The 15,119-nt window shown below is 40.2% G+C and overlaps 1 protein-coding gene across 1 annotated transcript in view; it reads right to left on the bottom strand.

Annotated features, from left to right (window-relative positions):
* The window catches only part of MORC1 (MORC family CW-type zinc finger 1), a 161,077-nt gene that overhangs the window by 140,494 nt on the left and 5,464 nt on the right, over nt 1-15,119 (bottom strand). The window contains exons 3-6 of the mRNA XM_028844635.2: nt 13,240-13,274; nt 6,665-6,733; nt 3,036-3,126; nt 1,977-2,085 (exon numbers count right to left, since the gene is read on the bottom strand). Coding sequence (XP_028700468.2) covers nt 1,977-2,085; nt 3,036-3,126; nt 6,665-6,733; nt 13,240-13,274 — 304 coding nt within the window. The remainder of the gene's footprint in view (nt 1-1,976; nt 2,086-3,035; nt 3,127-6,664; nt 6,734-13,239; nt 13,275-15,119) is intronic.

The following is a 15,119-nucleotide window of genomic DNA, read 5'->3' as shown; positions in this document are numbered from 1 at the left end:
ATGAGGTCTCCAGATATTTTGCCCTCTATGTTCCCTTGCTCACGAAGTCACTGGAGAACATGCTGTACCAAGAAGAGAGAGCAAGCTACGGAAGAAGACATGGTATCTAGGATCTCAGAGATGACACAGAAGAGAGGGGAAGGGAATCACCAAGACGATGGCAAGGGCGATCCCAGGATGGCAGCTGAACACCGCCATGGAAGCAGGAGTGTGAGCTGTAGCACAGGAGAAAGCCCCAAGCAGACTTTATCAGGACAATGGAACTGAGAGGACAGCACTTTGAGACTGGGGTTAACAGAGTGATGTGAACACAGAAAACCAAGCAAATATTCAGTGATAGTAATACACATAAAAAACTAAGAAGTCAATTATTAATCTTAGGGGAAATAGTTGTACATGAAAAGGAAAAATAATAGTCAATGACTTGGTATAAGTTGAACAGTGTTTATAAAGCCTTATAAAGTAAATACTGAATACTGTCATAACTAAAATTACAATAAACCTATGTTGAGGGTGGGGGATGATAAGACTGTGATTATATGATAGAAGCAGAGAAAAAGGTAGGTAAATCCTCTCTTATAGTGGGAGGTTAATAGATAATGCCTAGATAAAATCAGGAAGTAGCAATACAAGCATGCTATTTAGAGATACGCGGGTAAATATCAAAAGAATAGGCCACTTATTTTATTTTTTTGAGACAGGATCTCACTATGTTGCTCAGGCTGGGATCAAACTACTGAGCTCAAGTGATCCTCCCTCTTCAGCCTCCCAAGTAGCGGGGACTACAGATGCACTCCACCATGCCCAGCTAGAACTTGTTAATATTGTTGCAAGAGGTTGTCTCTGTGGAAGTAGAAACGGGAAGTGGTTGCTGTTGTTAGTTTTTTTTTAAAAAAAGGGAATGGCCCATTTTAAGAAAGCTATAAATAAGGGTTAGCCCAATCTTCCATGCCCTTTACACACATAACATGCAACATAAATGCTTAAAGCATCACTTTTTCTCATGTCAGGTTCCCACACGGCTTACTCCTTTTTACCTGCAGACTGCTCCTGTCACCCAGCCCCACCCACTGGCAGTCTCATAGTCCTACACCATCCATCCCAACTCCATATGCATCTCCAGGTCTGAGACTTGTTGGGGCCATTACTGTCCAGTACCAGCTTATCCAGCTGCAAGTTGTCCTCTCTCCATAAAACCCTCATTGGCCACTCGAGGCCCTCTAATCTCTCCATCCATATCATTGCTTTTGATAATCTGGTAACAGCAGCCACACAGACTCATTGAGGAGCATTCTTTTTAAATACCCTCACTTTTTTATCCAATTCATATGCGTCTACCTTATTTTGTGATAAAGCTGAAGACTCTTAGATGGCCACATGATCTTCTGCTTCTTTTCTACCTTCATAGAGTCTATCCAGTACCAGGCAGAGAGCAGTTCCTCAACACGTATTTGTTGTACTGAATTATAACTGATAGTCATACTAATAAAACTCAGGCACTGGTTCTGCAAATGGATCCAGGGGCAGCAAATGCCTCTGGATCAGCAAATGGAGTTGAAATTATGGTCACCAGAGTTACAGTTTTAAGTCTACTTTGCATTCAATTTCTTTACATTTTGTATTCCAAGTCTTTGACTCCAATATTTTATTTATTTTTAAAATGATAATCCATTTACGGCCCATATGTTGGAAAGATTTTTCAGGTTTCTTCTAAAAAGCTCATCATGTCTAAGGGAGCCTCTTCTTTTGGGAGATTTGAGCACATGGATAATGAAAATGAAGTTCTCAGGAAAGGGTTAAGAGGACAGGCCTTTGATGTCCCCAGAACGTCTTGATACCTTCTCTCCATTTCCCAAACATATTCCTAAGTTTCTAAATCATATCAGAAAGAACCCACGACAAGATTTCACCTCCTAAGAGAGTAAATGAAAGCAACATCATTGCTATGGGAACAGAAGGAAAACCTCAACTCTTACCTCACTAAGACTTTCTTCTTCACAGAACGTCTGAGAAAAAAACACACAGGTCATCGTTTCTTCCTTCTTCGTAAAAAGAATAAAGTCTTTTCCAATTCTCATGGACCCACTGTATTGAAAATGAAGAACATCATGTTTTACATCTCAAATACTAAAAAGGAAGAAACAGGTAGGCTGTTACCACTGTGTACTGTAATAGGATGTTCTTTCCAACACTGTTCTGCTGACCCGTCATCGAGAGGGTATAATTTCTTTTTTTTCAAAGTAAAGCAGAAGAATTTGAACTAAGCCAGCTCCACACTTTCGCTTGCGATTTGGCTGCTGGGGAAAGGGTCCATTCAGGGCTTGAAAGAACAATCATCTGTCTCAGGCAGGAGCCGTACAAGTGAGCCTCATGTCCTCAACTTTCAATGCAGCACACTAAAAAAATGAGCTGCAGACACAGCACCTAGGTTAAAATATGCTTTGAGAAACAACAGAACATAGAGATGCAACAAAGCCCTAAAGTCCAGGGGTACTGCTTCAGGGATCTCTGAAAGAGGATTTATCTTATTATTTGGGAGAATTAACTTAAAATGCTGTAAAGATAAAAGTCAGTTACGGGCTGGGCATGGTGACTCATGCCTGTAATCCCAGCACTTTGGGAGGCTGAGACGGGCTGATTACTTGAGGTCAGGAGTTCGAGACCAGCCTGGCCAACATGGTGAAACCCTGTCTCTACAAAAATACAAAAATAAGCTGGGCATGGTGGCTCACGCCTGTAGTCCCAGCTGCTCAGTAGGCTGAGGCAGGAGAATCGCTTAAACCAGGGAAGTGGAGGTTGCAGTGAGCCGAGATCATGCCACTGCACTCCAGCCTGGGTGACAGAGTGAGAATCTGCCTCAAAAAAAAAAAAGTCAGTTTTGTATATGGAGATTATAACACAAAGTAGGTCACCCCTGCCTCAAGTTTATATTCTTTTTAAAGCTTTACATGCCTGCATCATTCTGTGTAAACTGCTTTATAAACAGTGTTCCCAGTATCAATAATACATGTTTTAAGGGAAAAAAAGATTCTCACCTTTTAAGACCATTGCCGTATTGCCCTATGAACTTCAAGGTTGACAGCCGTTTTTTGGATCGTCCAAAGTAAATGATGTCTGAAGCTTCCTCTGTAATTGACAGTGACTTTTAAGGTGGTTAGGAAGACTCTTTGACACTGGCCTGAGGCCCAGTTGTCAGGATCTCACATTCCTCAGAACATCAGGGCAAATCCCTAGCTCTCGGGTCAGCCCAGACACAAGGATTTTCATCAGGACGCATAGTCTCTGACAAGGGTCCTAATGGTATTACAGTCAGCCCAAGGTACTGTGGGCTCCACATTCACGGACTCAACTACTCTCGGACTGAAAATATTCAGAAAAAAATAAGTTGCATCTGGACTGACCATGTACAGACTTTTTTTTTTTTTTGGTCATTATTCTCTAAACAATAAAGTTTAACAACTATTTAACAGCATTTACACTGCATTGGGTATTATAAGGAATCTGGAGAAGATTTAAAGTATACAGGAGGATGCATATAGGTTATATGGAAATACCGTGCCATTTTCTTTCCACAGCTTTTGGTATCCTAGAAAGGTCCTGGAATCAACATCCTACAGATACCGAGAAACAACTGTATACTGAAAGAGATGAGACAGACCTAACCATGTGGCCTTAGGTAGAGTTTAAAAGTCTGAGCCTTATGCAATCCCTCCCCCCTCCCCCCTCCCCCCTCCCCATGAATGACGAGGTGATGGGTGCTGACGAGTTGATGGGTGCAGCACGCCAACATGGCACAAGTATACATATGTAACAAACCTGCACGTTATGCACATGTACCCTAGAACTTAAAGTATAATAATAATAAAAAAAAAGTCTGAGCCTTAATTTCCATGTTCTGGAAGAGGGAACTACTTAATATATCACAGCGTTGCTGATGAAGATAAATGAAACAAATTAAATGAGATGACGTATTTGTGAAATCCTGAACACAAAACTTGGCACTCGGTGGGTGTTACCAAATTATAAGTGTTGTAATTATTTGTACCACTAGTAATTTCCCCACAAATTTAACCCTTAACCAGGCCCGTGTGAGACTAAGAGGGGCAGGATGGCCTCTGCTCTGATACCACCTGGGAAAGAAGGCTAATCATTTCAGACGTTCCAAGTCATTCTCCTGACCTCTCCACGTGTTCTGGAATTCTACACAGTAATCCTTTGGACTCCAGAATATATTAATAGCAACCTCCAGGACCAAGAATGTTCTTCTTGTTGGCCTACCTGAATACATGCTGAAGAACTGTCCTGAGGACCCTGTGTCAGTCTGGGTACAGACATGCTATAGTTCAGTGGCACATGGTATGAGGTGTGTAGAAGCCACCATACACTCTGCTTCTCTGAAACTAACTGGACCTTCTATGATGTGTTCCTATGAGGGGTTAGGCATTAGGTGAGGATATCCATAATGACAATATTAGCTAGTTCTTATTGATTGTTTAGTATGTGCTAGGTACTACGTTGTAAACTTACATGCACAGTTTATTTAATATTTATAACAAAACAAGAAAAGTATTATTATTATTATGACCTGCATGTCACAGATGAGCAAATGTAAGTCTAAGGAGTTTTAAAAACCTGCCCAAGGTCACAGAGCTGATAGACGGTACAGCTAGGATTATAACCCAAAGTTGTAAGTCTTGATACAGACATAGTATAGCTCTGAACCAAATCCTATGTGTTCATTACACACTACATGAACTCACATGCATGGTTACCAGGTTCTGAGCATGTGAATAAACCACTGAACAGGCCAGGCATGGCTCCTGCCTTGGACAACATTATGTTGTGGTAGGAGAAACAGACTGAAAGTAAACTAATAAACAAGATCATTTCTGACTGAGAGTATTAAGTGAAGAAAACAAAACCAGGATAAAGGGATAGAGAATTAACAGGAATGTGGCCTGCAAACAGAATGATCAGGGAAGCCCACTGCCAGATAGTTAACATGAGATGGATTCAAATGATCAGGGGCCAGCCATGTGTGGGTGGAATGTTCTAAGCGAGGAAGTGGGAAGAACAAGAAAAGGCCAAAGAGATGCATAGAGCCAAATAATGTAAGGCCCTTGGAAGAGATGCTGAGAGTACAAATTGTATTAAGTAATAGAAAACCACTGAGGGTTTTCAACAGGAAAATAATATGATAAAATGTACATTAAAAGAAAGAAAATCACTCAGGATGCTGTGTGGGGAATGGACTATAAAGGGGCAAGACTAGATAATTTTTTAAAAACCCAGAAAGTACTGTAGTCATTTTCTATGGGTCCAGATTGATGTAGCTCCCTTTGAACAAGGGATAGATTCTACTTTTAGTCATCTTCCTTCTACTTTATTACTACTTGATGCTACTATGTAACTGAAGTGTGAGTTCCTTCTGAAGGTCTGAATATTCATCATTTGTCTGTGTTTCTAACATTTTTTTCATGACCCATATAAAAAGAGTTGCTTCTTTTCATAAGGAATTCCCTTAGAATATATCACATATATTCTGTCATTTATTTTAGGAATTCAAAAACAGGCACTTAACATTCAGGCTAGAAGAGAAAAATCACTTTTTTCAGCACGGGTTTTTGTTGTTGTTGTTGTTGTTGTTACAAACTCTCCCTTCTCCTTTAGTTAAACACTAAAAGACCAAGAATACTTTTAATCAAAATGACCTGGAAAAATCAAAATTATCCGAAGTCAAAACAAAACTGGGTGAAATAGTCTTTCTAAACTTGCTAATAAATACTCTTCAACTATTCAGACCAAGGGGAAACTTCAGAGCCGAAATCACATATTTGCCATGTCTCATATTCTCAGCTTCTAACAGCAAATCAATATCTGAGCATATTGACGCATCCTTTCCTCGGTTGTGGAACAGACCACGGCAGTTCCATATTACTTGAAAACTCTCACCATTTTTAAAATCTAGTGGTCAAAAACCCTAGTTTGTGGAACACACCGTGTTTAAAGATTTCAGGAAAACAATAAATCTAAAACAGCCCAACGCCCTCAGATGGAATCACATTTCAATTTCACAGCACACAGACACTGTGTGCCCACAATGCGCTAGCTTTGTGCTAACCTTGAATACACAAAGATAAGTCATGAAATATATTGTAGATGTATTCCTTATGATGGGAACATTCATTTGAAGCAACTAAATTTTCCAAAATGCAGAGGAAAAAACAAGGCTAAAAGCAAGGAGAGGTAACCTCTACCTCAAGGGTAAGCAAAATTAAAAATAGCCTAAAGGCACAGGAAACGGCCTGGGGATCTCCCAAGCAATGCCTAAAGGGTGAGCTAAAAACAATCTCAGAGTTCATTCAGTGACTATTTGTTTTCCATTCATTCCCAGATGCTTATTTCCTACAATCAGTAACATTTGCCTTTCATTTTTCTGACAATATTTACATACATTTACTTTTTGTCTTGGTTAAGATGGTTACAATAGATTTACTCTGCCAGCTGGGATACTTAAAAAGTTCAACAAAAAGTCTGGGGCTTATTTCCCTTAATAGCTCCATACCTGTTTTTGCATAGATAGCTCAATTGATTTTTATTTATTTTGTAGGTTTTCAGACTGTTTCCTTTAACAGCCAGTTAGGTATCTAGATAATTAACTTACCAGGGCTCATGCCACATCCATCATCCAGGAAACACAGCATGAAGCCCCCCTGCAGGTTTTCATTATCCACTGTAAGAAAAAAGCAGTTATTACTAATAAATATCGGGCTAATTTGTTAGTCAGAAAGTCATGCTGCTAGAATAATGACTCGTCTTCCTCCAATGCAGCCACAGAGTGACAGAGTTATGGCACAAAGACGGAGCCCAGAGTGGAGTCTTGGCTACAGCTTTACAAGAAACTGCAGGGAAAAAACAATCATGCAACATAAAGGCTTTAAATTAACATAAAACATCTACATGTGAAAAAATTATGTATACAGCAGGACATGTTCTGCTCTGGAACTGGACTAGTCCTTTAAATGTCAGGCATTTCCTCTCTGTGGGGAGGAAAAAAGGTAGATGGTGAAGTGACCCCAGGATCCTTCGCTCAAACTGACCAACCTTTGTGCCCTTCCACCAAGGCACAATTATAAAATAAATCTAGGCCATTCTTATTAAATCCATCAGGCTCCCTTCTAAGTAGTTAATTCCCATAAGAGCCATTTGTGAGTGTTTCTTCCTGGGAACAAATATTTACCTCTTGAAGACGCATTTATAATCTTTGAAAATGGCTACGTTATTTGAAATCAATTTTGATGATTTAAAGATATCATTAAATGACATAATATAAATCTTTGGTTTACAAAAATGTTGGAGGTAGGCTGGGTGTGGTGACTCATGCCTGTAATCCCAGAACTTTGGGAGGCCAAGGCAAGAGGATCACTTGAGGCCAGGGGCTCAAAACCAGCCTGCCCAAGGTAGTAAGACTTGGACTCTTAAATAAATAAATAAATAAAGTTAAAGGTGCAACTAAAACTAATGAGACTAATTTTAGTGCCCAGTTTGTAAACGGGCCCTGAAAATAATTTCAGTAGTTGGACATATGAGTTCTAGGACATTTCTCTTTCTTAAATGACAGTGTTATAAAGGAATAATTTATGCATAATAAACTACACATGTTTAAAGTACACAATTTGACAAATTTTAACACACACATGCATGAAATCATAACCACAATCACAGCAGCGAACATATCCACACCTCAAATGTTTCCTTCTGACCCTTTGTAAACCCTCCCTTAGGACTCTTTCCTGTCCCATCACCTTCACCTTACCCTCAAGCAATCACTGATATGCTTTCTATCCCCATAGATTCATTTCCAGCACATTTATTAAGTCAACTTCTCTGTTCAAAAGTCACTTAGAGACTGGATGTGGCAGCTCACGCCTGCAATCCCAGCACTTTGGGAGGCCAAGGACGGAGGATGGCTTGAGCCCAGGAGTTCAAGACCAGCCTGGCCAACATAGTGAGACCTCACGGCCACTAAAAATTAAAAATAAAAAAAAAATAGGCTGGGCACAGTGGCTCATGCCTGTAATCCCAGCATTTTGGGAGGCCGAGGTGGGCGGATCACAAGGTCAAGAGATTGAGACCATCCTGGCCAACATGGTGAAACCCCGCCTCTACTAAAAATATAAAAATTAGCTGGGGATGGTGGCACGTGCCTGTAGTCCCAGCTACTCTGGAGGCTGAGGCAGGAGAATCACTTGAACCCGGGAGGCAGAGGTTGCAGTGAGCCAAGATTGCACCACTGTACTCCAGCCTGAGTGACAGGGCGAGACTCCATCTCAAAAAAAATAGCCAGGCATGGTGGCACATGCCTGTAGTCTTGGCTACTCGGGAGGCAGGAACAGGAGGATCACTTGAGCCTATACTTCAAGTTTGCAGTGAGCTTTGATCACGCCACTGCACTCCAGCCTGGGCAACAGAGAGAGACCCTGTCTCCAAAAAAAAAAAAGGCCACCTAGAATTAATATTTTAAAAAGTGAATAAGTTTCAAGATAGCCCATGAATACATACTTATAAAACGTACTTAATCTTTCTGGGTTTATAATTTCATGGTGATATGCCCACTTCTAATTCCCCCTTCTCTCTCTAATTTACTTCTTTGTCTGTAAACGTTTAGGATCTGGCCTACCATTTCATTTTCCCAGTTCCTTCTCTCTACCTAGTCCTCTGGTCTGCTTACCTCAACTTCTGTGTCAGGACATTCCTCCTCTCCCCCTTTAAGGTATTTGTTCTGTTTAGTCCTCCCTCTGAGGCTGATATTTCCTCACTGTTCAATGAGGGGAATCCAACTCTGCTGAGTTCTCTGCATAAGGCAGTAGCTCTCAATCTTGGTTGCACATTGAAATCAACTAGAGATATTCTAATGTAATTGGTCTTGGATAGGGTTCAGAAATTGGTATTTTCTTGTAAAATCTCCCTCGATTATTCTAATGTTCATCCAGGATTGGGAACCACCTGACTGGAAACCAGGTTTAGCCTCAGGCAGCTCTGCACAGCCGCCACAGCTGATTTGCACTTCTTTGTAAATATTTCTCCTGAAAGGAGCTTGCAGAAAGAAGGGTATTCCTTCAGTAAATGGCTGGGAAAGACCAAAGATTCCTAGCAGACATATACTACAGTACTTCCCTTTTTTGTAAATCCATATTAGGAATTGGAGACAAGCAAGTACAGCCTCAAAATTTAATACTCCCCATTATCCACTCTGAAACCTGGCCTTGTTTATTTCAATTCCTTAAAACTATGAATTTCAGGTATATTTTATCACCTGTTAATTACGTATGTCCAAAACAAAACAGACACCTCCTCCCATGTTAGACTTTCTCCTCCTTCTTGTCTCCTGTTCAGTAAATGGCATCACCCTGCCCCTAAGCTTCAGTTGTCCAAATCAAAACCTCAGGATCATCATCAAGTTCTCCATCTCCTCTTCCCACACATGGGCAACTATCTGGTCCTCTCGATTTCACTGCCTTAATGATTCCCATTTGACCACTTTCTCTATCCCCAGTATACTGTCTGGTTCAGGAAACCACCATCTCTTTTCTGGATCACAACAGCTCCCTAACTTCTTGCTCTCCCTGCAGTCATAGGGTGCAGCCAGTCTTCCATCAGTTGTGTATTTCACTGCTCTCCTGCTTAAAACCTCTCCATGGCTTCCCACTGCTCTCAGGATAAAATCCAACCACGTAATAAATCCTGTTTGTCCTCCATGACCTGGCCCTCTGGATAACTCTCCAAGCTCATTTCTTGTCTTCCCCTCACCTGCCCATACTGCCACCTTCCACTCCTGCACAAATACTCCCCTTGAACAAATCTTTTAACATCTCAAACATTTTTTTCTACATTGTCTCCATATTCCAGTTGCTGCACATAATGCCCTTCCACCCTTTCCATGCTTCACTCACCAGGTGAATGCCTATTTTCTCTTTCAGTTAGTTCGTATCAGACTTCTTTTAGGAAGCCTTTCCTAATCCTTCCATGTCATTAGTGCCCATAATTAATGTCGCCTTTATCTCTGTTTTCCCACCTTTGTAGTATATTAAAATACCTGTTCATATATCTGTTTGTCTTTTGGACCAATGGTTCCTACACTTTTTTGGAACACAGTACCCTCGGAGATATGAGGAAAGCTATGGGCCCTCTACCCACCAAAGTACAGCTACATACTGCATTTTTCATGGGCTCCACACTAAAATGCCAGTTCCTTAAGAGAGTAAACCCAGCACCTAGCCCAGTGCCCAGCATTTAGTAAGCACTAAAAAAAAGTACTGAATGTATATCCATGTTTACTGGAACTAATACACACAAACGTATAAAACACCATAGTGAAACATATTTCATTTGAATTTTATAGCCTTCAAATTACTTGACAGAAATTTAAGATTGACAAGAATTCAAGACCACAGTAAATAATTTGAAAACTAGTCCAATCTTAGATTAACTTTGTATCCCCAGAATAATTCTATGTATTGATGCATAAGCATTGTCCCTGCCTTTTTTATCCATTTTTTTTAAGAAAATCAGTTTGCCAGATTGATAGCCATATGATGGCTTGCCTCAATAAAAAATGAATAGGTAAATCAATAAAAACATGAATAGGTAATTTTAAGCCAAACTGAACTATAAGTTCAGTTTTTTGCCAAATATACATAAACACAAAAAAGAAGTAAGTGCCAGCCAAGCCAGGCGTGGTGGCTCACGCCTGTAAACCCAGCACTCTGGGAGGCTGAGGCAGAGGGAATCACTTGAGGTCAAGAGTTTGAGACCAGCCTGGCCAACATGATGAAACTCCATCTCTACTAAAAATACACAAACTGGCCGGGTGTGGGCCTGTAATCCCAGCTACTCGAAAGGCTGAGGCAGGAGAATTGCTTGAACCTGGGAAGCGGAGGTTGCAATGAGCTGAGATGGTGCCACTGCACTCCCTGGGCAACAGAGTGAGACACCATTTCAAAAAAAAAAAAAAAAAAGAAGAAGAAGAAGAAGTGCCACTTTAATCTCAACTTGGTCAAGATCTTATTTTGTTTGTTTATGATGATGCTGAGTACTTAGGTCTCCAGTCACAAACTCCAAAAAATATAATGCATGGATTCTGATTACATTTGTTGTGTTTTGTGACTATGGATAAGTCTTCTCATCCCTGCATCAATTGTGTGTGTGCTCTGAAGGAAATGCAGCTTACATCTGTTCCTCCTCCTCCATTGCTAGTACTATTGCCCTATTATAATTCTCATGAAATCTTGCCTAGGTAATTCCCATAGCCATATCTCCCTGCTATCCTTGCTTTCATACTTCTCCAGACTCTCTTGTAAGGTATTTCTGGAATGAGTATCCTTCTTTGAAAAAAGAAAAGAGCACATGTCTACTTAGAAAACTGACACTGCTCAAAGTTCTTCAGTGGTCCACTGACTGCAGAAAAAACCTTAGTATGGTATTGAAGACGCTCATTCATTTGGTTCTGACACTCAGTGTGAGTCGAGCGAGCCTCAGCATTGTTCCCTGAGGGCTTCTTCACCAGGTATCTGTGTGGCTCCCTCCCTCACATCATTCCGGTCTTTGCTGGTACGTTAGCTATTTAAAGAAACCTTCTTAGACCACCCCATGAAAAACTGTATACCCCTTCCATGGCTTTCTGTTTTCTTATCCTGCTTTATGTTTTTCCCTTTTAGCACTTATCGTTGCCTGGTACACTATGTATTTGTTCATTTCTGTGCTGTATCTCTCTCTCCCCATTAGGATACATGTTCCAGGGGAACACAGACCTCAACATTTTGCTCAGTGCACTATCCCCAGCACCTACAATAGTAGACAATAAATTATTACTGAATAAATTAATGAATCTGTGAACTAGCCTACATCCATTTGTTTTCTCATAATTATTATCTAGACAGGAATATTCTTTTCTTCCTGGAGTATCTGACAAAAATCACATCCATATTTCAAGCTCTAGCCCCTTAATAGGAGGCATAATTTCTTCTTTCTCTGTGTTCCCACCATACTTTGAGTCTCTCCTAGGCAAGAGTGTTCATCCTAGTTTACTCTATATAATTGGATATGGAAGGGAAGATGACTTTTTCTCACTAGAAAGGCCCTATTCTGTGCCTTCACTCACTTTTTCCCTGTGGAGGTGAGCTCACTCACCTACTGGTCACTTAGGGAAGAATAAACTGGGAGGCTCAGTTCGCACCCTGCATTTTCCTCCTGGGAGAAAGCTGCCTGCAGACAGCATGAGTCCTGACCCCTTGTCCCAGGGCAGACAAGTTTCAGAGGAAGCCCAACTCCACTGGGCGGGTGAGTCTGCGTGATTCCGGGGTCTGATCTGCAAGTCCATTTGCTCTCTCACATTAAGCTACATACTCCAGCCTAACATTTATCAGCAATAAAGGCTGACTCTTTTTTTATTTCTCAAGTTTTTCAGGACCTGGAGAGGAGAAGGAAATGAAGAGCGTCATTTATTGTTTCCTCAGTTATCTCAAGAGGTCCACGTCTATCTTCCTCATGAAGCATAAGCACTCCTCTGGCTCAGAACACTCAGTTAACTGAGGTGCTTTTTAAACAGAGATATGGATTTAGATCATGGAGCATATCCTCTCACCCGTGACCAGTAGCCAATATTGCAGAACAGCTGACAGAAAAGTGATAGGGATGCAGCGCGACTACCTGGGCATTTCTCTAGGTAGTGTTAACTACAGAGCTGGATCACAGAACCTAACTTCATTAGCATCATAGTCTAATGAGATAACTAATGAGTGCAAAAATACTGGATGACTACGAATAAAGTCAGCAAAGAAAACAGATTTTCTAGCCCTCATACCGCACATTCACGTACACACTTTAAAACTAATCAGTTGGGAATGATGTATGCTTAATTATGAATAACCACTAACTTAGTATGCTTTTTAAAAATAAAACTGTTTCTCATGGCAGGCGAATTGAGTGTTCCAAATCACTCTGATACATTCACAAAACTCTGGAAGACCTAATTTTGCAAATGGGTCCTGCAGCACACAATTTGACTCTCAGAGTATACTTTCCTCACCCTGGCTCCCCACAGGGTCACTGTACCCACAAAGCACTTAGATTACATTAAAATGCTATAGAATGTGGTTTTATCTCATGAAATGAAATACAAGCAAATAACTACAGGCTTTTCATCAGAAGAATATAAAAGAAAAAAGCAAATCTGCTCACCTGAAAAGACATCAAGCCTTTCAGCCCCTGCATCTCTGGAAACAATATAAACATATTATTGCTTCAAGATAAAATGGATTGCTTACATAAGGTATAACCTACTGTCAGATATCAAGCAATACAAAAATCCACTTAAACTGCTTCAAAATCAATTTCTAACATGTTTCACTGTGCTATTATATCATAAGACCTACGATTAGTCATAATTTGAGAATATGAAAAAGACTGCAGTTCAGAAATGTGAAAGAAGAGATGGAATTTAGTGGAAATTACACAAAAAAACTAACAAAATGGATATAATTTTTTTAAAAAAACAACAAAAAAAGCTGGCTGGCAAATAATCCAGAAGTCATGGAATGTTTTTCATATTTGAGTTCCAAAATAAAGAAAAATCAAATTACTAGGCAATAGTATACTATAAGAAGACGTTTTAAAGAACATACATGGGAGGAAAGAAACCAAAATGCTAATAGGAGTTTTCTCTATGTTAGAGATTGGAAAACTACAGCCATGGACCAAAATGGCCCATCAACTGCTTGTAAATAAAGTGTTATTGGAACACAATCATGCCCATTCATTACATAGTATCTAAAGTTGCCTCAGCACTACAATGGCCGAGTTGAGTAGTTTCAAAGGAGACCCCATATTCCACAGAGGTGAAAATACTGACCATCTGGTCTTTTACAGAAAAGGATGCTGACCTCTCTTCTAGGTTATGAAGATTTAAAAAAAAAAAAAAAATCTCCATTTTCTAAAATTCACAGATTTTTTTTTGTATTTTTTTACAATTATTTTTAAAAGTAAAACTTTTAATAGGAAAGGAGAAAGGGCCAGAAGACTCCGGCTTCAATACCGAGGATGTGACAGAAAGGAAGAAGACATAGGCAAGGAAGACTTAGCTGATGAGTAAGAAGGTAAGTTAAGGCAGGGAGGAGTCTAAAAGGAAGCTCAGTGCAACAACAGCAACTACGTAACTCAGGTGGGGAAACCTGAGCGTCTCTCAAAAGTTCCATCAGTTCTAAACCCAAAACTACCCCAAACAAATCTGAGTAGGTACACTGCTCGTGCTCCACAGGCCTAGAAGTTAGTCCCATATAGCTCCTTCCTCTAGCCAATTGCTGCTTCTCAGTCCTCCCTATATAGGCACTCTGGAGTCACCACTGCCATTTCTTGAGCACCTCCCATGTATCAAGTAAGCACTGAATGATGTATTTTTGAAAATTCTCTTCCAATCCTTACCATAGTTCCGTAACACATAGGTATCAATATCTCCATTATATAATCATGCATTACACAAAGTACCATGTACACAATAAATGCTTAATAAATGCCAATGTATTGAAATGGAAGTTTTTAAAGAGAGGTTTTTTATGCAGCACTTCCACAGATAAAGGCATAAAATAATTCACCTTTATCATAAAGACATTTTATAATAATCATTGTTCTTTAGCCCAGGACACTTCCTCTCTGAAGAGCTCTTGTATGAGGAAGCGGGCCCTAACAAATCCTTCCTATATCACCACATATTCTTCTCCTCTCTCTACAATATTCTTTTAATATCTTTCAGTTCTAATTTTTAAAACTACAGGAAATCATTAAAATAATGAATACAATGATATAAAAGAATTTCTTAGAGTAACATGGGGACTCTCCTTCATAAGACCAACCGAGTATCTTAAGTCTGCTAAATAGCTTCTTCTGATGTCAAACACTAGCATCTAAGCAGTGGTGGAAAACTCAAACGTCCATGAAGAACGAGAGACTGAAGGGTTGAGGTTGTCCACAGGGGAAAACTGGAGGCAAAGCTGAAGGCACAGGCTGGTCCCACGAGAGCACCTGCTACTCACCTCCAGCCCCTGATCCCGTGGAGGAATGTGGCC

Source organism: Macaca mulatta, chromosome 2, assembly GCF_049350105.2.
Source record: "Macaca mulatta isolate MMU2019108-1 chromosome 2, T2T-MMU8v2.0, whole genome shotgun sequence".
Taxonomy (NCBI): Eukaryota; Metazoa; Chordata; class Mammalia; order Primates; family Cercopithecidae; genus Macaca; species Macaca mulatta.
This window is presented reverse-complemented; position numbering and strand designations above follow the sequence as displayed.